The sequence below is a fragment of the Condylura cristata genome, unplaced genomic scaffold (genome assembly GCF_000260355.1).
Source record: "Condylura cristata isolate star-nosed mole 26May11 unplaced genomic scaffold, ConCri1.0 scaffold00029, whole genome shotgun sequence".
In the NCBI taxonomy this organism is placed as follows: Eukaryota; Metazoa; Chordata; class Mammalia; order Eulipotyphla; family Talpidae; genus Condylura; species Condylura cristata.
The window spans coordinates 19,047,321-19,068,920 of NW_004567130.1; the positions used below are offsets into that span (position 1 = coordinate 19,047,321).

The following is a 21,600-nucleotide window of genomic DNA, read 5'->3' on the forward strand; positions in this document are numbered from 1 at the left end:
CTCTGCACGAGACTGTGGGCTGACAGGGAGGGCAGGCGTGCGCTCCCAGTGCCCGACAAAACGATGCAAGCCCCCCAGTGAGGGAGCCGCCGGAGGCCCAAGTCCCGGGCGCCTGCTCAGGCGGGAAGCCCGGCCCCCAGGAAAAGCCGGCACGCTGGAGCCCCGTGTCTGGGTGCCTGAGCAGAAGCGCTGCCCACAGAGGCCGTCCCTGCCCTGCCCCGGCTCTGCCTTCTCCTCGAGGCCCCGGCTCCTTTGGCCTGACGCAGACCCGGCTCTGGGCGTTTTGAAGCCTTCCCGGTGGAGGCTCCCGCGCCTGCTTGGGAAGCACTGGCACCGTCTGGGCTCATCCCCTCGGCGGCCGCCTGGGGTGGCTGCTGCCCCGTCTTCCGTGAACCCGTCGAGGGGGCAGGCCGGGAGCCAAGCCTGCTCCCAGGCCTTCAGGATCTGCAGAAAGATGGGTGCTTCCAGGTTCTCTGCTCTCCCCGTACGTGGTCTGCTCACGCTGACACGAGCTTCCCCAGTTTTGACGTGACGGTAACCCAGGTGTTCAAGCAGATGAGGTTTTGCTTGTTACAGAGCATTGCTCATTAGAGCAGTGTTAAAGGAATATTTTATGTTACCAAAGCAGTAAACATGAGTCTAAACTGACCAGGGTCTGCAAAGAGAGCAGTGTGGAACAGAGAGCCTCGTGCCTTGCCGAGCGTGGTGTCAGCAGGCACCATTGTCACGCAGGTACCTCAGTGCCTGTCAGGGAATTTACAAGCATGTTCGTGCCCTCTGAGCCAGTGAGCTCATTTCTGGGGAATTGTCCCAATAAAGAGTTCAGCTGCAAGAGAATACTGTATCTGCAAAGATTTTTCATCCGCTTCAGTGAAGACATAGCAACCTAACTGCCAACTGGAGAGAAGTGGTTATTTCAGGCCACGTCTTTCCGTGGGGACGTTCTCGGCATATATCAGTGTTACACAGGTCACGGAGCAGCACGGTGGTGCTTTCGGGATGCAGAGATAGCGCCCGCCACTGCATGGCCACTGCATGTGTGACTCGTAGGCGCCGCCTCTGACCAAAGGCGGAGGAGAGCGGTGGTCTGAGGAAGGTGCTGGCTGTCTTTTCTGAAAACTGCTTTTCCAAATTCAGAATAAATTTGCCCTCTGACTACAGACAGGTGCTCGTTGTAGATGCACGGCAGGTACTGAAGAGCGTGAAGAGCAAGGTGAAAACTCCCTCGCCAGGCTCAGGAATCAGCCATGAAGGTGACTGAGCCCCGAAAGGCTGCTGGTGGGGCTGTCGGCAGGAGGGAGACCTGCTGCTTGACCGCGCCCGGCCCTCGGGAGGGGTCGCACTCACAGCCGGGGCTGACGCTGCTCTGGCTTCCGGCCTGTCTGCTGCCCTTGGCGTAAGCCTGTGACACGCTGCCCACGGTGCGTGGCCAAGGGGGGCCAGGGACTCGGGGAGCAGGCTGGTCAGGAAGCGTTTCTCTCTTTTTAATTAAAGCTGGGAGTTTGGGTTAAGAGCTTTAACTCTGAATAGCAAAACGAGGACACCTGCATTGAAATTTCCATGGGAGAAGTCACTATCACTACTGACTCTGCAAACCTAATTCTCCTTTCCTGATTGAAGTTGTTATTTTTGCACGACCATGCTTGATGAAGTAAGGTTTCTTGACCGCTGTCACTCAAGAGCACGTGTGTGACTATACAAAAGAATGGTCAGTGTCAGCCTATCAGTGCAGCCGTTACTCAGAGCATTTTCCTATGTTACATGATTGAAAAGTAGTTTTCTAATTTATGGAGAAATAAAGTCCCACTGGATATTGAATAAAATCAAATTAATCCAGCCAAAAAAATAATGGATTGGTGTCTTGGATTTATCATTCAGGAACAAGCCCTGTCTTTCAACTTACCAATCGGTCAAGTTTTATCACTTGCCTTAAATGGCAGCCTCAAGGTCATGCCTAGGTCTTTTGTTGTTTTATGGTGTGTTAGCTTATTTATGCCCTCATAAACGTTTTCCATTTGTTAGTGTTTTTTTTTTTTTTTAGATTTTTTACCTCATAACCACCCTTTTTATTGAATTTGGTACATTGATGCACCAGAGTATTATAAATGGTTCTAAGCAACTGAAGTCACTAGTTAGTTTTCCCTTTATTTTTATCTCGCTGAAGGTAATCGAACTGAACCTGAGACTTGGTTCTCAGATTTTCTCCTCTGACCCTTCCGAGCTTTATTAAAACATGACCTGTGTTTCAGGGGCCTCCTTTTGAGTGACTACAGAGAGCTCACCACTGCCTGGCTGAGGTTACAGAGAGGAGTCCTTCTGTGCTGGGGACCTTGCTTAGAGGTCGATCACGCTAAAACCCTTTGTAAGAAAGATGCTTCTCCGTGTTCGCTGTCGGCGATGGAGTTTAGGGAGGGAAGAGGAGTCTCAGGCCTCCGAGTCACTCTCCGTTCCCCCGCCCGAGCCTGGGTAATGGCACAGGCCATGTTTACACAGGCCCCTGGTGCTTAGGCCACGCTGCACGGGCCACGCTGGCACATCACTGCCAGGCCACATTGCATAGGCCACCACGGCACAGGCCACACTACACAGGTCCCTGTTTTAACACAAATTCAGTTTATGTTTATGACTTAGGGCACTTGTTGGTGCTGCAGTGGGTGTGGGTGGGGCTGTGGGGTGACGACGTTTTCCTGCAGCTGCAGAATATTTTTGCTGGCAGATTCAGGGAAGCGCTGCAGTGCTGCTGGGCAGTGGTGTCGGCCGCTGCAGCAGGCCCGGGGGAGCCGCCCCTCTTTGGTTAGCTCTCCAGGGGCATGTGTCCTCTGTCACGTGCATTTTCCAGAAGGCTCAGTTACTTGCCACGTACAAACGTGTGGGGTTTTGCTTTTACTGGAGCAATCCAGCCTTTGTGCTGAAAAAGGCGTTAAAGGGCTTTGTACGGTTTCCCCTCTGAGGTTACCTGGTAAGTGTTTAGCAGCTACTTGGCATTTGGCTTCCTCTGAAATCCAACATTAACACCTACGTGCTTTTAAGCAGGAAAATGAGCTTCTGTTTTCATAGATCACACTTCTTTTTTCTACTTCATGTTGTATCATTTGTGCCTCTCCCCAGGCGACAGAAACGGACGCCAAAGTCAGAGTGTGCACCCGGGCTTACCGTCTGCTGGTGGAGAAGGTGGGCTTCGACCCAAGCGACATCATCTTTGACCCGAATATCCTCACTATCGGCACTGGGATGGAGGAGCACAGCTTGTACGCCGTTAACTTCATGCACGCAGCCAAAGCCATTAAGGTCAGTCCGGGCCCTTGCCCGCGCGCCCCTTCAAGTGCTGCTGCTCTCGTCACGTGATTCCACTGACGGCCTCTGGCCAGCTTTGGACTCAGTGACGTTTTCATTTTGGGTAGTAAGAACATTGGGTTTCTCATCAGTTTTCTTTCATATGTTGTTTAAGCTGTGAAGTATGACACACACATTCCCCACTCTGGCCGCCACCGGCACCCCCGCCCCCCCGCCTCAGTTCTCGGGGCTCTGGCGGAGAACAGCTACGGATGACCTGCAGCTTCCCGGGCTCTTAGTTTCCGCTCTTCGCTGTGAAGCGCAAGGCGTGTGCTTGCTGCTTTTGGTAAGCCAGAGGACTTCCGCACCGTCTGTTCTTTCTCAGGAGACATTACCTGGGGCCAGAGTAAGTGGCGGCCTCTCCAACTTGTCCTTCTCCTTCCGGGGTATGGAGGCCATCCGCGAAGCGATGCACGGCGTCTTCCTTTACCATGCCATCAAGGTAGAGTGGGCCTGTCTGCCCCATGCAGGCCGCTTAAGCAGGGCAGGGTGCGGGTGGCCGCGGGTTGGCCCCCGGGAGTTCCAGGGCGCCTGCCTCAGAGGCAGCAGAGGCGGCTGCCGCATACGTGGCCTCCCTGGACCTGTGTGGAAAACGCTTGCTGGCTCTGCTTGAGGTGCTACTGGAATCCTCGCCTTTTTTTTTTTTTTTTTTTAAAGATTTATTTATTTATTTATGTTTATAGAACTCGGGTATAGGCCAGGGGTGTGGTGGGTGAGAGGATCCACCAGAGACAGAGCGGGGAGCAGAACAGGCCGACTGACGAAGTTTGGTGCTGAGGGGAGCAGCGGGCGGGTCAGGAGGGGTCTGCTGTGCCCTATGAGTCACCTCGGGGGCAGGTGGGGATCGAACTGGTGCTGCAGTCGGCTTGCAGTGCTGCGCTTTAACCGGTTGCGCCCCCGGGGAGGCCCTGATCCCCGTCTTTCTTTCTGTCTCTCTCACTTAGTTCGGCATGGACATGGGGATTGTGAACGCCGGGAACCTCCCCGTCTATGATGACATCCAGAAGGAGCTCCTGGGGCTCTGTGAGGACCTCATCTGGAACAAAGACCCAGACGCCACCGAGAAGCTGCTGCGTTTCGCTCAGGTAGGTGGTGGCCTTGGGGCCTTGGGTCGGATCGCGTGTGGCACAGACGTGGGGTGTCTCGGCGTGGAAGAGGACATCATGACTTTCCTGGTGGCCCGGAGACTGGAAGCGTGTCTCTAATCTGCACTCCTGGAGGTTTTGCAGAAAGCTCCGGAGAAGGTGTCTTCATTAGAGCGAGGCGGGTGAGGCAGGCTGCTTTAGGCGCTCTGCACTTAGGTCTGAGTTTATTTTAAAATACAGAACTGCAGTAGATCGTGCTGGGCACTCTTGGTGCCCATGGTGAGCAGTCCGCTCTGGAGGCGTGCTCCGTCCTGTTGGACTCTTGTCTGCGCCACCCTGAAGGGGCTGTCTGGGTCCTGTCGCCGGCCCGCAGTGAGCGGCGTGGTCCTGCTGTTCTGTCCGCTTACTCCGGCTGCCCCAGGAGTCGGCGGGGCTCCACGTGTGATCTGTGAGCTGGGGAATAAGTGCACTAGTTCTGGTTTCCATTGTGTTACGGCGGGCGATCGTGGGTGCGCCAGGCGCCGTGGTGTTTGCCGGCATCAGGGTATTCTAGAAAAAGGAGAGGACAGCTTAGGATTGTCTGTGTTTTTGACGTACTAGAGCATGGGTGGCGTCATTTAGATTTTCTGAGTCTGTTGGTCTCAGACTCAGCAAGGCTGACTGGGATTTCGTCTTTGAACCCATGAGTGCAGGACCCTCCTCTCCGTTCCTTAGAAGCTTCTGGTTCTCAGGGGGGCCGAGGGGAGAATCTCAGGTCTTGCTTGATGCGAATACAGTCAAGCTCTTGGAGAAAGTCCGTCTCAGCCCCTCAGGGTAGGTGCTGTTTCTGTGCTCTGCTGTGCCCTTCCCCTGGCGTCATTTGATTAGACTCGTCATTTGCGAGATCGTCTGGAAGGTGCACTGGAAACCAGGGTGACTGCCACAGAGGCCAGGCAGTCGCACAGAATAGGAAGAGGGATCTGCATGGCGAGAAACACCAAAGAGGTGTGGTCTGAGGACAGGGGATGGCCCCGAGCTGGCTGGCCGCCAGCTGGGGGGGGCCAGGGGAGGTGCAGTTCGCCCTGCTCCCTCTGTGCCCGTCCTCACGGAGCCTGTCAGGGCCGCAGTCTGTTGCCCGCCTGTGCCGACGCTGCTTCCTGCGGCCCGAGTCGGCTTGTACTGTCTGAAAATTAATGGACCCTCATGTTACCTACTAAAAGCTCAAATTCTGAAAGATTTTTCTTCACATGAGGAATACGGTGTGCAGCGGAATTAGCGGTGGGAATTTCACCCAAGATGATAAAACATACAGTGTCTAAAAATGAAGAAAACTGTAGGGAGTATATAAATAAATAAAAGGCGCCCCTCCCCCCAGGGTTATCTTCCTCGTGCTGGGTGTCTCCTAGGGGCTGGACATAGAAAGGAGAGTTGTTGGGTCAGGACCTTTGTGCCCTTTCTCTGTCCTCATTTCCATCCAGACGCGTGACAAGGGCGGGAAGAAGGTGTCCCAGACGGAGGAGTGGAGGGCTGGCTCCGTGGAGGAGCGCCTGGAGCACGCCCTCGTCAAGGTGAGCTGGGCGGCCAGGGGGCCGGGAGGCCGAGGCCCGTGTGCACTGGTGTTGTGGGAGGAGTGGCGTGGCCAGCGTGGACGGCGACTCTACATGGACCGGCCCTGGGTGGTTTTCCCTCCCTGCCCCCCGCCGCCTGTGGCAGTGTCCAGAGATCACCCCAGGGTGGCCCGCGTCACTGTGTCCGTGGGGAATTTCAGGGATCTTGTTTTTTGGTCTAGAATTATATTTTTTGAGACTGTAAGCTGTGGCACCCACCCGACGCCACTAACCGGGCTGGAGCCAGGCTGGAGAGTCAGCGGAGGCCTCGGGACCCCGCTCGCCTGGGGGCTCACCGGGGCCTTCCTCCCTCTGGCCTGAGGAAACTTCCACTCTCTGCGGGGACGCTCATTAGCTTGTGGGCGATTCGCCCGCAAGGCCACGGCCACGGGCCTGCTAACGTGAAACGTGCGTGTTCCTCGTCCTGATACCGGCCGCTGTGTTCCCGTGAGACCGCCAGGGACTTAGGGTTGTCTTCTTTAATCCTGAAAAGAAACGTTTGAGGCACGGTACAAGGTGACATTTTAATTAGGAATCTGAGGCCTAATAAACTGCCTAAATTAGTGATAAAGCAAGGATTTGAACCCGTTAAATCTGACTCCGAAATGCACATTCATTAAGCATTTCCTCGGTCCACTCTGTCGGCTGTTTGAGCCTAACCCACTTTTTCATGTGATTTTCCCCCCTGGCTTTTTGGTAGGGCATTGAGAAGCATATCGTTGAGGATACTGAGGAGGCCCGGTTAAACCGTGCAAAATATCCCCGACCGCTCAATATCATCGAAGGGCCTTTGATGAATGGAATGAAGATTGTCGGTGATCTTTTTGGAGCTGGAAAAATGTTTCTCCCACAGGTGAGCAAAGGCGGAGGGCACGCGGGGTTTTTGCAGTTGAAATAAAAGATCTCTGTAAGCTCACAGATGTTTCTCATACATCAGGTTTGCATTTTGACGAGAATTTAGGGCATTGAAATCTAGTCATTACTCAAATGCATTTGGGAGTAACCTGAAAAAATCCACCTTTAGGGTACGTGTGATCGTTAGAGCCCACCTGAGAATCTCATCTTTCTATTCTGCCCTGTCATTTACCCTCAACGCCTGTCTCTCCTCCAGCCGCTTCTCAAATGAAAATAAAACCCAAGATTGATGAAACTTAGTAATACTAAGATTTGATCAGACCGGTGTTTATCTTTAAGGATGCCTATTTTGAAAAACATCAAGTAGTGATGTACTACACTAAAGGATACTTCAGGCAAAGCCGCATGACTTGCTGCAGACGCATCCGTGCGTGGACTCCACCCGGCTGTCTGTGTTTGCAGCTCCAGACACAGGGAGGCCGAGGGACCCCGGTCTTGCTTTTCTCGTTTACTCACTTGGTTTTAATTATTGATAGCCATTCTCCCCGATGCCATCCCCCCCTGCAGCCCGGCTGGCTTATAATTAGCATCTAGCAAGCTAGACTCCAGAGCTGTAATTTGGAAAGTTTTAACATTTCTGCGCTCATGAAACCATCCCCACAGTCAAGGAAAGGAACGTTTTGCTCTGTCTTCTTGGTCTCCTCCAGTATTTGTTCAGTCTCGGCTTCTCATGGTGCTGACTTACTTGAACTTTTTTTTAGTTAATTTAGACTTAGTAGTTGCAAATGCAACTTAAAAGTGCTCTTACATCTCTCGTCCAGCTTCTTCTCTTCATAGTAACTTTTACACGGCCACAGTACAGTTATCGGAGCCAGCAAGTAGCGTTGGTCTCGCGGAGCTGACGGGACTTCACTTGGTTTCACGGGTTGTCCACAGCTCTTCTGTCTCTGCCCCAGGGCCCAACTGCTCATTCCCTGCACTTCAGCAGTGCCTCGTTCTTTCCTCAGACCTTGACTCTTGGAAGAGTTCAGTGCCGTGTAGTTTGAGGGCCGTAGATGGCCCTCACTCTGCGTCTGTTGGTTTTCTGATGTTCGCAAAGCTCAGGCCCTCAGCACTGGGCGCTGCTGCGCCTTGTGCTCGTGCCAAGCCCGTCGTGTTAGCTCGCTAACTCTGGCATTTGTTGATGGTCTCTCCGCTGTAAGTTTGCTTGGAGGACCTGTGAGGCTGCGTGGACCTTCTACTTCTCCATCCTGAAGTTAGCACTCATGGGAACTATAAAAGACCCTATTCTTGCGAGAGCACGGGACGTGATGAGAAGTGAACTGTGATGCTGGGGGCTGAGAAGGGCTCGTGGTTAGATGTGTGAAACTTCATGCATGTGTAGACCTTGAAGATGTGCGCGCAGGCAGAGAAAAAAAGCATGCAGAAAGAGTTTCGGAGGCTGGATGGCCACGCTGCTGTCCAGTTTTGTGGTCCTTCCTACACTTCGGCTCCCCAGGGGGCCTTCACTCCTCGTCCTCTGTGTCGACCATAGTGGACTCCAGGGAGACTGGCCCGGGTCAGACCTCACTTCATTGGCACTGAAATGCCCAGGTCAGTTGGTGAAGGTGCCTGCTTGTGCCTTTCCAGGTCATCAAGTCCGCCCGGGTCATGAAGAAGGCTGTCGGCCACCTCATTCCCTTCATGGAGAGAGAAAGAGAAGAAACCAGAGTGCTCGCTGGGACGCAGGAAGAGCAGGTGCGTCGTGCCGTCTCGGCCTGCGGGCTCTGTGTGCCTGAGCTGAAGTTCCCCTGCGCTCGGGGCAGCAGCTCAGGTGCGGGGCTTAGCCAGGCGGTCACAGAACAAAAAGGAGAGAGTGAACTGAGCCTTCTCCCGAGAACCAGAGCCCCGGGGCTCCCCTTTGGTGTGCCTTTATGAAACTGTGAACGCGAACACAATTTTTCCAATAGAGGCTGCAACTTCAAGACAGAAGCGGCTCATTCCTTCAGCTCTTACCGGTGCCAGGGGCTGTGCTGGGCACCGCGGCCTCAGACCAGCCCCTGCCCTGGAGGAAAAGAGTGGTGGGTGGCCTTGGAGGCCTGCTCACTGAGTGTTCTCCGTGTGCCGGGCGAGTGCTTGGCGCCCTCTGGGCTCAAGGTGGATTCGCCTCGCTGCACCGCCCTCGTAGTCATCATGCTCTGACCTTGTCCAGCTCCTGGGATGCCCAGTCCACGCTGGCCCCTACATTCTGAATTCTTCAGTTGTTGGAGTCTGTGCAGGGCTCAGCTGTGGTGGTGCACAGCTCCCTCCTGCGTGCCTTTTCCTTTCCTTCCCCTTTTTCTTGCCGAGGGGGAAGAGACGCTGGCAGCTTGTGGCACAGGCGCCAAGGGGCTCAGCGCCCAGCGCCCAGTGCCCAGCCCCTCGCCCCGTGGCTCACGACGGGCGCTTGGCTCAGGCCTGCCTCAGCTACGAGGCTGTTCGTATTTGTACCTGCGCTGTTCTCCACAGTGCTGGGAGCAGGGCTCAGCTGCACCCCTGAGCTAACCTGCCACGTAGTGGCGCTTCGTATTCTGCTCTCAGGCAGTATCGGGGCTCTGGTCAGGCCTCGAGCTTCTCTTGGCTACGTTAATCTGCTTCCTGCACTGAGCGCTGATGGGTGCCAGAGAACCTGGCGGCCCGCTCTGGAGCGGCCACGCTGTGCTGGGTGACTGGACTTGGCCTTTCTCCCCAGGACCCGTACCAGGGCACCATCGTGCTGGCCACCGTCAAGGGCGACGTGCACGACATCGGCAAGAACATCGTGGGCGTGGTCCTGGGCTGCAACAACTTCCGGTAGGGAGAACCTCAGGCCACTCTGGGGGAAAGTAAGGCGCTAGGAGCACAGTTCCTAGCGGGTATACGCCGCGGGGCTCAAGGCCATTTAAAATCTCTTTCCCTGCTTATTTGTTTGAAGTTGTTATCTTGAGCACACGTTTTTCAGGCAGTAAGTGATTACTTCATCAGTCAATGGCCAAAGGGGACCAAGAACAATGGGTAGCCACCGTTCAGCAGCCGAGGGGCCGCTCCCCAGTGCGTGATGCAGAGACGCTCGGTTTTCTTCTGTCAGTGGACGGCCATGCTTTAGAGCCACGCCTTTTTGTTTCTTAGTTCTTTTTAACTGTGTCTGTTTGTTGAGGTGGGGTGGCGGCACCCCACTGCCTTTCGTCCAGCCCTGCAGTTGGCTTCTGTTTGCATCTGTCATGAGTAATTGGCACTTGTCCCAGCCGCTCGCTCATTGCCTGTAAACCACCTACTGCAGCATTGCACCAGAGCTCCAGAGTGACCTGGTTGACTTTTCTCCATCCAGGAAGTTTCCGGTTTACTGTCAGGCTTCACAGCCCTGGTGAATGGGCTGAGAACAGTTAAGAGATGACTTGTAGTAAATTTCCTGAAGCAGGTCTTGAGCTCCCAGTGGCATGGGGTTCTCATGCTGTTGCAATCCACACACAGATGTCCGCCTCAGCTTAGTCTCTGCGGGCTCTCACCGGTTTCCTTGTCTCCTCTCTGCCTCAGAGTTATCGACCTGGGGGTCATGGCTCCCTGTGATAAGATACTGAGAGCTGCCCTGGACCACAAAGCAGGTACGTGCTCCAGGGGCCCCATGCCCATCTGTGAATGGTAGAGTCCCCCCAGGCCCCCCACCCCGTGGGCTGCTGGGATCGCTGCATGTGGCTTTCCAACGAGGGGCAGAAGGGTAACTAGGTAACACGAGCTCCCCTTTGGCCCTTGAGATGGGGAGCAGGGACGGGCTTCTGGTACGAGGACAGTGGGAGCTGGGATTTCCTGTGTGGGGCTGTCTCTCTCTCAGACAGTGACACTTGCGAGTCTGGGAGGCCATGAACAGCAGTGTGTCCTGGTATACGACTTCCTGGTAGTCCAGGTGCGCATTGACGACTGCGTGGCAGATCATGTTTAGTAGAGAACTGGAGCACTAAATGCTCAAGACATCAGAAATGTCTTGAAATTCGAATCTGGAGCTTTATATCTTGTGGCCTTTATTCAAGTTTTTAAGTGGGGCTTCCTGCTTTTCCTCTGTTAAGCTCTTATTTTCTCACGGCCCTTCCTTCCCTCTTTTTAATAACAGACATAATTGGCCTGTCAGGACTCATCACTCCTTCCCTGGATGAAATGATTTTCGTTGCCAAGGAGATGGAGAGGCTGTCCATAAAGATTCCCTTGCTGATAGGCGGGGCCACCACTTCCAGGTGAGTTGTGCTCGTGATTCGCGCGCCGCCGCGGGCTTACTGTCTTGCGTCCTTGTCTCTCTTGGGACGGGAGGGGAGACCCTTCAGCTGTGCTCTCCATGGCTCTGCTGCCCGCAGCGCCCTCAGTCCTGCCCTCCGCCATGCTCCCCACCCGTTTTCCTCCTCCTCCTCGCCTCACGCTCCCTCACGCGTCAGCGTTCACTTGAATTCTGCCAAGTGCAGTGCTTACAGACAGCGATGGGACTGTGCCCCAGGGCCAGGTGTGGTGTGAGGGCCATCAGGGGAGTGGACTGGGTGATTTTTTTTCTTATGTATTGTGTGTCCTGTCACGACCAGGGAAGCTACAGTTGTTAAGGGGAAGGATGTCCTAAAGGAGTTCTGCAGAGTTCTGTGGACCCCACCCCCTACTCCAGTGACTGGAAACTGCAACTCCCAGCAGTACCAGGGAGAGAGCTGCGAGGACCCCAGGGTGGAGCTAGCAGGAATTCTGGAACATTTGGGGGATAAATAGGGCGCGTTTGCATCTCTCTTGCTCGGGAAGCAGCTCTCCTGACCCTGTGACTCGGTGTCTTCAGTCAGCCTAGCTGTAAGGTATTGCAGTTACTTTGTATCCTGCTCTCTTTCCCTGGTTGTTTCCTGTTCCTTTCCCCTTTTGTAAGTAAACCCATTTTGACCCTTTTGTGTGTACCTGCAGTACAACTAAATTTAAGTATGCGGGTGAGGCCCCATAGACAGGTGGCTCAGTCCACACTGGGTGCCAACACCCATCTCTGCTCGGACAAGAGCGGGGCACCTTTGGGGCGTGCTGTGTGAAGGCCATCCTGACCCCCCCACCCCCCGCCACACACACACACACACCTTTCCCTCCTTGCTTTTGTTTTCCTTGGCTTTCAGTGATCTTTAGTCCTCACTTCCCACCCAGTTCCTGAGACCTCTGCTAACACTGACACGTCTTGAAAGCAAACCGAGGGGAGAAGCTGTGTCTTTTGGCTCAAAGATGTTGCTTGAACTTTAACCGGGTCTGTGGAAGCAGGTGTCTAGTTGACTAACTACAGAGTCGTTTGAAAACACATCTCATAGTGTCATAGTTGGGACATGGAGTAGTCTAGTGAGAATGAGCCAAAGGGCCACTTTGCTAGTTGGTTTGAAGGGGAACTGTTTGCAGATGTTTGAGCTAAACAGTTTAGAGAGGAAAAGTTCAGATTTATCATGTGATCGTTATTTAGTTGTTCAGATTTTTTCCATGGGTCATGATAATAATGGTATTTGGTGGGAAATACGTCGCCCTTTAGAGGCTTGGTCAAAGATTTTCCAGAGTTCGTTTGTAGTGATCATTTGGATTCATCAGGGGTCTCCAGAGAGCGGTCTCTACAGCATCTTTCCTCCTGAGGTCTGTTCCTGACGAGAGCATGTCACCCACCTATGGAGGGCAGTCTGCTCCACTCACATCCGCCAGTCAGATGTCACTTAATAAATACCTGCACGGAAACTTCTGGGTTGACAGTTGACCAATAACTGGGGACCCTCGCCTAGCCAAATTGATAAAAACTTAGCAATCGACCTATTTATAATCTCTATGAATCGTTTTCATGAGTAGTCAAAGTGTTGGATGTCATCTATCCACTAATTGCTTTACATACTTGAAGGACTCAAGAGTGTGGCTGTGGCTATTTATGGTGGAAAAGCGAGTTGTTTTTTCCACAGAGGGGTTATCCAGGAGTCCACGTGGCAGGTTATTCTGCAGGCCAGTGTGGAGACCAGGTGTTGATACCTGGGGCTGCAGTGAGTGTGGCTCTAATGGCTGGCGTTGGCGAGTCAGTGCCCGTTGCCTTAGTGAAGGGGGTGAGTGGTAAGAGGGTCCAGAGGCTCGTGCAGATATTTAAATGCTGGGTGCCACGAAATGCTTTGTGAGTTGTGTAAATGTGACGATGGCGTCAGAGGAACTCTCCTCCGTAGAGGGGCACACACGAGGCCGGGCAGCCCGTGCTGTTGGGACGTTGCGGGATAGTCCCCTCGACACTGCGGCTCCCAGGTGAGATGGCAGATGCAGAGGTCTTTGAAAAAGTTCCGTTCCCGAGTAGCCTCTTGGCAAAGGTAGCCAGTGACCGAAGCGTGACACCTGGCACATGGAGTGGACTTGGCCGACAGCAGCGGCTCGCTGTCTCCTCCGGCGGGTGCGGGACACCGACTCTGGCTGCGTCCAGCCCTCCGGCACCTGGTTTCTCGTGGGCTCTGTCGTCCTCCTCCGGCTCGTGCTTCCAAGCCTCTTGCCTTGTCCGAGAACCTGTCTGCAAACTGCTCCCCGGCGGCAGTGCTTCCGGGTGCCGGTGCCTGTGCGGCTGGCCCGAGTGCGCTGGCCCCACCCAGCCTGCTTTGCTCAGCATTGTGTCCGTGGGCCCGGCCAGGCTCCGGTAGCTGGCGCTTGTTCCCACTTACTGTGACGCGGCCGGTGGCCCCGTCCACCGTGTTTCTGTGGTGGGCATTCGGCGCTGCACCTTGGGGTTCTGGCAGGGGCGGGGTGTGCAGGTCCGTCCGCCCTGCGGCGGAAGTGCTGCTTCGTAGAGCGTGCACCCTGACTTAGCTGTTGCTGGGTGCTTTGCTGTCCTGCCACAGTCAGGAGGCTCCTCGTTGCGCCTCGTGCTGGGATGGCACCCGCCCTTATGTGGACGTGGCTGCTCTTATCAGGGCTCCCATTTGCTTCTCTGCCATGGACCCCGCACAGCTCCCCGTGGCGGTGGCCCTGTGTCTGGAGGTGCTCCTGGGGCTGCTGCAGATGGGCCGTTTTTCTGACTGATTCATTTATGCGCCTTCTTACCTAGGACACAAGCCCCTGTCAGAACGCGTGTCACACCTGGACTTTCCTAGTGTGGCTTGCCTCTTGCTTTCTTCATGGCATTTTTGCGTGACAGCAGTTCTTGATGTCCGTAGACGTGCTCACTCTTTTCCCGGATGCACGGCGCAGCCGAGCTTGGCAGGAGTCAGCTTTGCTAGAAAGCTCTCAGCCCTGGCCCCTCCGCGGCCTCTGAGAGCCTCACCCTCGCCCCTTCCTTCGCTGGTGAGCAGAAGGTGTCCCAGCACACGTGTCGTGGGGGCTGGGCGCTGGGGGGCATCAGCCCGGCCCAGGCCTCTGGGGCCTACAGTGGTGGATAGAGCCAGACTGTACCCCCAGGACGCCTGGAATGTGGCTTCCCAGCCTGGGGGGTGGCTCCCTGAAAAGCGGCAAGGGCTGGGCCTTGTGGGGTCATCTGGGGGTGCACGTAGGCTTGGGCTGTCCAAACCCGTGGCTATAAGATTACGGAAAGTGGAATGTTCTGTCTGTGTTCCAGATGGTTTTGGTCTCACAAACTAGAAATGACTTTAATGGAAATCTGGTCCTGCTGGCTTCAGAATTTCTCAAGGGCTCAAGTCTGGCAGTTAGCTCTCAATTTTCAACTAGTTTGAAGCTAATAGCTGCAAGATGTCTTTTTCAATTATCTTTTGTGTAACTCCGAGCATTCAACAGGAATTCGTATTGCTCAAACTAAAGGTACTTTTCTACGGGCGCTTTTTTTTTTAATTGCTAGGCCCTAAGGTGCTGAGTCATGGAACTGGTAGCATTTTCTTCTTTGAAATGACTAAGAGCTTGGAGCTCAGGCCTTTGTCTGGGGCTTCAGGGAAAGGCTTTTATATGCCCATCACTCCTGATTCCTTCTTAATTTTCTCATTTGTATTTTCTCTTTCTCCCATTTTTCTCATCAAATTTTATGTTCGGTTATGCTACATTTAAGCTGAACACTTTCACTGATGGCACATTACGTGGCCTAATGCTTGGAGCATTTGTTCTTTTTCAGAGGTTCTAAAGGACCTGAGGCAGTAACACTGTCAGGTCCTCTGGCAGGTACAGAGGTGACTCAGCCACTCCTCAGGGGCCGGTGAGTGAGCTCAGAGTCATCCTTGGGGCCTGGTCCTTTGCTCGTGCTATGTGAGAGCAGGGCGGATTCTGGTGCTTTATCTTGTCAGACTTCCTTACAAAGTCGCATTCTAGCTGGGGAAGCGTGCGCGGACGCTTGGACGAGAGTAGCGTCTTGGTCATTTTCTTCGGAAACCCAAGACGCTGCGGTGGGTGACGGAGCACAGCTGCGCGCGTCTCAGCAGGCCGCGCTGGCCTTTCCGTGGCAAGCAGCGCTTTGCTTTCAGGTGTTTTTAGTGCTGGGCTCCATGGGGCCTTCTCAGCGTCCTTGTCCAAAGGGCATCAAAGAGGAAGTGGCCGCAGTTGTATTGAGATCACGGGTGTTTGGTAAATACTGCACTGACTCCAAGTGGCGCTGGTTTCCTTGGAGAGAAGTGTCATCAGAGTGACACAGCTCAGTGCATCCTCTGGATGGAAGTAACATTCTACGTGGGACTTGGTGCCGCAGGCACACGGAGGTCTGTGCAGGTGCCTGCGGAGCTGGCCCTCGAGAGAGGAATCGCTCTGACGAGTGACCCGTCTTGACACCGGAAGGTTTTCCGTTGTGTTTCCCGCCCTTTGACACCCTCCCTCTCGTGGCACAGCCCAGGTGTTTTCAGAGCTGTGCTTTCCAAGCACAGAGCCACCCTCGGAGGCAGAGTGTGCGTGACCCCAGTGCGTGGTCTGGCCCTGCGTGCCCGCACCCCCACCCAGCAGAGATGGCTCCCTGCTGACCCCATGCTCAGCGCCCGCCCCACAGCGCCTTCCCTGGCTCGGGGACCTTTGCCTCCGCAGTGTTTCTCCACTGGAGATGCTCTGAGAAAGGGAGCGGCGCAATGTGAGCGGGCTGGTCTGGCTCCCCAGGAAGGAGGCTGCAAGCCCCCGAGCAGCCGCCAAGCCACAGACCGCACTCCTGTAGTCACCTGTGTTGTTTCAAATTAGCCGTCAAGGTCATTAGGACGTGTCAGACAACTCAGAAGAATATAAAGTAGTTTGATCTTCCCCTTTCCTCCGCCAGCCCCCAGAAGCTCCCCATCGCCAGCATAGCTGTGTTTCCCCTCATACATAGGCGCTTCGCCGTCAGGCTGCTTGGCCAGGGCAGGCCGAGGGCGGTGGTGCTGGTGTATAAAGACAGGATTTTATGAAACATCCTGCTCCGCTGTTTTGTTTTGTAATAGCACATTCCGGAGGCCTTTCCAGATACCAGTGCATTTGAGTTGAGGGAAGGGTGCCGCTGATTTAGGGGAGCAAGGGGCGGGGGCTGGGGCACCGACCCGGCCACTGCTGATGCCGGCTCTCAGCGGGGTGTGGCAAAGCCCTTGTCCTTTCCGGCTGGGGGCTCCGCCTGGGCAACTGTCGGGGAGGGCGGTGCGTTTTCCAGGCTCGTCCTAACGGTGTTGCAACACCTGTGGGTGCCCCAGGCGCTCGGTACTCAGGGCAGCCTGGTGGCTTTTGAGTTGTGGTCATTTCAGGGTTTAAGGATGATTTTCTCCTCTGTAACAATATTTTAAACTCAGCGAGAAAAATTTAGGCTATGTAATGTTAGTGTAAGACATTTCTGTGGCTGTCCCGCTCTGTGTATCCTGTGTTGGCTCATTTAGGGCTCCCTGGCGACACGCACAGGGCGACCGGAGCCTGGCAGCGAGCGTGGCGGCTTCCAGGACAGGGCGGAGCCTCCTGAGAGCCACGTCCTGGGTCCCTGCCTCCTGCCTGGTCCCGGGGCAGCGGCACTGTCCTGCGGGAGCCTGTCCACTTGGACCCTGGGGTGCCCTCACAGCCCCTGCTCCTCAGGGTCCCTGGCCCCAGCCCCTGACGCCCTCACGGGCCAGCTTCTGCAGGCAGAGGGAGACACCTTGCTTCTTCGCTGTAGCTGTCTACAGCCCGGCCAGTCTGGGTCCTTGCCCCCAGGCCTCCCCGCCTAAGCTGCGGAGAAAGTTCTTGCTTTACAGGGGAATCAGAGTCCAGGGTTTGTAGGCGCCTACAGCGCCGTCCCAGGAAAGCGGTGTGGACACACAAGGCCCCAGCAGCCCTGAGCAGGGTTGCGTTGGCGCCTCAGTGCCCTTGGTGAGGCTGAGGTGTTTCTTCCCGACCCTCTTTTCAGAACCCACACTGCAGTCAAAATCGCCCCGAGGTACAGCGCGCCCGTGGTCCACGTCCTGGACGCGTCCAAGAGCGTGGTGGTGGTGAGTGGGCTGCTCACGCGCCGGGTGCGTTGGTGTGTGAACTGGACGGACCGTGGCGGCGCCAGGGCCTGGCCGAGACTGGCTATCTGCTGAGTCCGAGGAGAAGTCTGAGGGCGGGTGCGGCTGCTGGCGGCCCACACCGTGGCCGCCCACACCTGGCTTGGCCCGCGCTTGGCTCGGGATGTCCGCGAGAACAGCACGGTTCTCCCGGCCCGTGACCCCGGAGCCTGGTTCTGGGCCGCCCATCGGCCGCCTGCTGTGCTTCCTGGCTTCATTCCGGGACGGCAACTGCCTTGTTGGGGTGCTCTGAAATTCCTACAGAATCATGGGCGCCGGAGTCAGTGGCCCGTTAGCCACCGTCCGTCCAGTCCGGCTGCCTCCGTTTAGATGATGGCGTCGGTCTCCTGCCCTCTCGGGTCCAGGGGTCCTGCTGGAGGGTGCAGAGAGGGCGGCGCTGGGGCTTGTGGGTGGATGCGATGCCCGGCCTCGCTCCCGCCTGTGCGCCTGTTGTGAGCCATGGCCGGCCTCGTCCACCACAATTCTTCCACTGTGACCTTCATTTTAGTGCTCTCAGCTGCTGGATGAGAACTTAAAGGATGACTACTTTGAGGAGCTCACGGAAGAATACGAAGAGCTCAGACACGACCATTATGAGTCCCTCAAGGTACGTGGCAGAGCAGACCCTCCCTGTCGTGAGCGGGCCTCCCTGTTCCGAGGAGCGGTGGGGGGTCACTTTAGGGAAGCCCTGTTTCCTAGTTCGAGTCAGGAAGTTCCCCATAATTTTTGGTTGTGTTGAAATTAATTTTATTTATTCTGCCAAACATTTCTTGGGCACCCTGGCAGGTGTTTGGCGCTAGGGACCTGGGGTATGGGGATGACTGCGGCGGGTCCGTGCCCAGGGGAAACCGGGTGACGCCCGCAGATCTTGTCCCGGAGGAGATGGTGGAAGAAAGTGAGAGCCTTAGCCAGCGTGTGGAGTGTCAGCCTGACGGCCCTCCAGGAGTGGTCCCTAGGGGGCTCCAGGGGCTGTGTCCAGAGCTGGCCTGACCCTCTTCAGCAGCCCCTGGGATATTCTCACGATAGGAAACCGACCCTGTTTCCTTGCAAAATGTAAACACTTTCTGGGGGATACATCCGTAGTGGTGCCGAGAGCTAAGGCTTTCTGACACGTAACTTCCTGTCCCTAGGAGAGAAGATACGTGACCTTAAGTCAAGCCAGGAAAAACGGTTTCCACATTGACTGGCTGTCCGAGCCCCGCCCAGGTCTGTTTGGCTGTCGGCTAGTGAGCGGGTGGCTGCTGCGCTCCATCGAGGTGTTTGCTTTGCTTAGCTGCAGCGTCAAACGGGCGGCCCAGCTGCTTGATCGTGTGATGGTGGTGGGAGGAGAAAGAGAACCCGCATCTAGGGGCCGGCGCTGTCCTGGGAGTGACCCTGAGTCCTCGGCGACTTCGTGGCGAGGGATTGAGCGCTGGTGGCAGCGGGCCGGCTGCCAGGGTCCCGTCTCTGCCCTGCCTCCGAGCCCCTGCGGTCTCCCTGGGGTGTGCGAGTGGCCCGTCACCTCGAGGCCGGTCTGGTCGGCCGCACTGCCCCTGCGTGGCCTGGCCCAGCCGGCCCAGGGTCGGGGTGGGGGTGTTGCCCGGCTGGGGTGAGGCGCGCTCCTGCCACTCTGGGTCTCGGCCCAGGGACGACCTTCCGCCTCCCTGCTCACCTAGCGGTGCGCGTAGACACGGGGGAAGGTGTGAAGCGGCCTCGGGAACCCCCTCTGTGCCCACGGAGAATAACCCACTTCCCACTACCCACACCCATGCCCGCCCCTCCCGAGCCGACGTGGGCCGGGCTCCCGGCTCCCTCGCCTGCGGCACAGACTGCTGGTCCGTGCCGTGGGCTTATGGCACCTTGCTGATGCCCCTCTGCGGGGGCCTTTCCTTGACTGTCGGCTGTTGTTTGGACTAAGGAATATTAACCCAGATCTCCCCTTTTCTGGGTGAAGGGTCGGGGGGTTTCCAGAGGCCGGTCCCACACGTGGCGGGGGCTGCTGGAAGTCCTCCCTCTCCTCCATGCTGACCTGAAGCTCCTCCGCGAAACAGCCCCGGCGGCGAGGGTGGGCGGGCGGGCAGGCGCGCGCAGCAGCCCTCAGCTGACCCGTGCCCTGGCCTGCAGCGAAGCCCACGTTCCTGGGGACTCGGGTCTTCGAGGACTATGACCTGCAGGCGCTGGTGGGCTACATCGACTGGAAGCCATTCTTCGACGTGTGGCAGCTCCGGGGCAGGTACCCGAACCGAGGCTTCCCCAAGATACTTGATGACAGAACTGTGGGTGAGCACTGGGCGCTGCCCCTCCTGCTCTGCCGAGGGGGGTGGGGGAGGTGGGGGGGGGGACGGGCGGGGTTTGGCACAGTCAGCGTCGCCCGCCCAGCGTCGCCGGTGGCCATGTGCGACTAGCCTGGGCCCGTCCACCCCCGATAGCAGTCTGCTGGCGTCAGCTGCTGCGCTCTGCATGGGGCGCTGGCACTAAATAAGAGAAGACGAGGCAGTCCCCAGCCTGGTCGGCCAGCGTTTGGGGCTCGCATGTAGCAAGCGAGCTCCTGCCTTGGGGTGAATCCTAGGCCTCACGTCACGAACGAGCGAGACTCGGCGTTAAGGCCAGGGAGGCCAGAGGCTGTCTGCGCCGCTCTGCTGAGCCCAAGGCGGGGTAGCCACGGAGGCTGGCCCTGGCGCAGGAGGACGTGGCCATCAGGGCCGCAGACAGGCCTAGACGCCGGGGGCGGGAGCCCAGGGGCGCTGGGGAGGGGTGAGGGTGAGAGCCGGGCAGGTGTCGGCACAGGCCAGCCCCTCCCTCTCCCGCCGCTGCCCCCAGAGATGTGGGCTGCAAGGCCACAGGGCGGGGCCGGGCGGGGCCGTGGGTCCAGGGGCCAGAGGCTGGGCCTACCCGCTGCCTCTCACGGGCCCCTCTGCCGAGGGGGACCCTGGTGGACTCTAAGCCGCCGCTGGCCGGGAGCAGCAGGGGGCTCGCTCCCTCAGCTTGGGTGACCACGCTGCCTCCTGGGTGCTGCCTGGGCTAGAGGGAACAGGGAGGGGCCCGAGCGGGGAGAGGCCGTGCGGGCATTGCCCTTGGCGGGCCTGGGCCCCAGCTGCTCCCTGCCGGCTGGGCCGACTGCGCGGGTGCCTTGGGATTGGGCCGTGGGAGGGCACACGGGTGCCCCGCTGTCCACCGGGATGAGCGAGTTCTGAGCGCACCTTCCCGACAGGTGAGGAGGCCCGAAGAGTCTACGAGGACGCCCAGACTATGCTCAAAGCGCTCACTGGGCAGAGGAAGCTGCAGGCGCGGGGCGTGGTGGGCTTCTGGCCGGCGCAGAGCGTCCAGGACGACGTGCACCTGTTCGCCGCGGGCGCTGCGCCCGGTGCCTCAGAACCCATCGCCGTCTTCCACGGCCTCAGGCAGCAGGTGCGGCGCCCACGGCCGCGCGCTGACCACCCTGCCCCGCCCGGCACGATGGCGGGAGGCCGCAGACTGGGGGCGGGCGCCGGGCGGGCACCGTGCTTGGCGTGCCCAGGGCTGCTCTGTGCTGCGGCCGGGGCAGAGCCGGCACCGCGCCCCTGTACCCTGACCGCTTCCCACGCGGCCCCCACGCGGCCACGCTCACGTCCTGCCGCCCCGCTTCTCAGGCCGAGAAGGACCCCGCCAATCCCGACCCCCACTACTGCCTGTCGGACTTCGTGGCGCCCCTGCACTCCGGCGTGGCCGACTACCTGGGCCTGTTTGCCGTCGCCTGCTTTGGGGTGGAGGAGCTGAGCCGCGCCTATGTGGAGGCCGGCGACGACTACAGCAGCATCATGGTCAAGGCCCTGGGGGACCGGCTGGCCGAGGTAGGGGGCGCCCTGTGGCGGGGGGCGCCAGTGCCGAGCAGCCCCACTGCGCCCTGGCCCGGGGCGCCCCACGCGTGCTCTGCACACCCAGGGGCACAGGCCGAGGCGGGCTGCAGGATGCCCCTAGACAGTGGGGAGCAGAACAGCGGGTCCCCTGGACCCTCTGCTGGGTGTGGGGGAGATGGGCCTGCTGCCCCAGGGTCACTCCCTGGCCGGGACGGTTGCCAGGCGGCTGACGGCCTCGGGGCTGCGCCATCCCGCCCGGGGCGCCCTCCAGTCTGGGAAGGGCATGCCCGCGGCAGTGCCCGCCGGCCTCTTTGCTGCCGTCCGCGAGCGGTGACGTGGCGTTTTCCCGAGGAGTCTGAAAAGGGAGGCTAGAGCCAGTGTCCACCTCTGAGGGCCCCTCCTGCCGCAACAGGTCCCTCTGTGTGGCGCGCGGTGGCCTAGGCCGTGGCGCTGCCCCAGCGCCTGCAGCTCGCAGGGGAGCAGCGGTTCACTTGGCTGCAGCGTGGCCGGGGCTTGGTGGCCGCAGGGGCACAGG

The 21,600-nt window shown here is 57.6% G+C and overlaps 1 protein-coding gene across 1 annotated transcript in view; it reads left to right on the forward strand.

Annotated features, from left to right (window-relative positions):
- The window catches only part of MTR (5-methyltetrahydrofolate-homocysteine methyltransferase), a 42,916-nt gene that overhangs the window by 18,906 nt on the left and 2,410 nt on the right, over nucleotides 1-21,600 (forward strand). Inside the window, exons 15-29 of the mRNA XM_004690738.2 lie at nucleotides 3,109-3,288; nucleotides 3,659-3,775; nucleotides 4,278-4,418; nucleotides 5,876-5,965; nucleotides 6,705-6,857; nucleotides 8,489-8,596; nucleotides 9,570-9,670; nucleotides 10,391-10,458; nucleotides 10,962-11,082; nucleotides 17,112-17,193; nucleotides 17,759-17,857; nucleotides 18,381-18,456; nucleotides 19,354-19,509; nucleotides 20,441-20,637; nucleotides 20,859-21,059. Of these exons, the coding sequence (XP_004690795.1) occupies nucleotides 3,109-3,288; nucleotides 3,659-3,775; nucleotides 4,278-4,418; nucleotides 5,876-5,965; nucleotides 6,705-6,857; nucleotides 8,489-8,596; nucleotides 9,570-9,670; nucleotides 10,391-10,458; nucleotides 10,962-11,082; nucleotides 17,112-17,193; nucleotides 17,759-17,857; nucleotides 18,381-18,456; nucleotides 19,354-19,509; nucleotides 20,441-20,637; nucleotides 20,859-21,059 (1,890 nt within the window). The remainder of the gene's footprint in view (nucleotides 1-3,108; nucleotides 3,289-3,658; nucleotides 3,776-4,277; nucleotides 4,419-5,875; nucleotides 5,966-6,704; nucleotides 6,858-8,488; nucleotides 8,597-9,569; nucleotides 9,671-10,390; nucleotides 10,459-10,961; nucleotides 11,083-17,111; nucleotides 17,194-17,758; nucleotides 17,858-18,380; nucleotides 18,457-19,353; nucleotides 19,510-20,440; nucleotides 20,638-20,858; nucleotides 21,060-21,600) is intronic.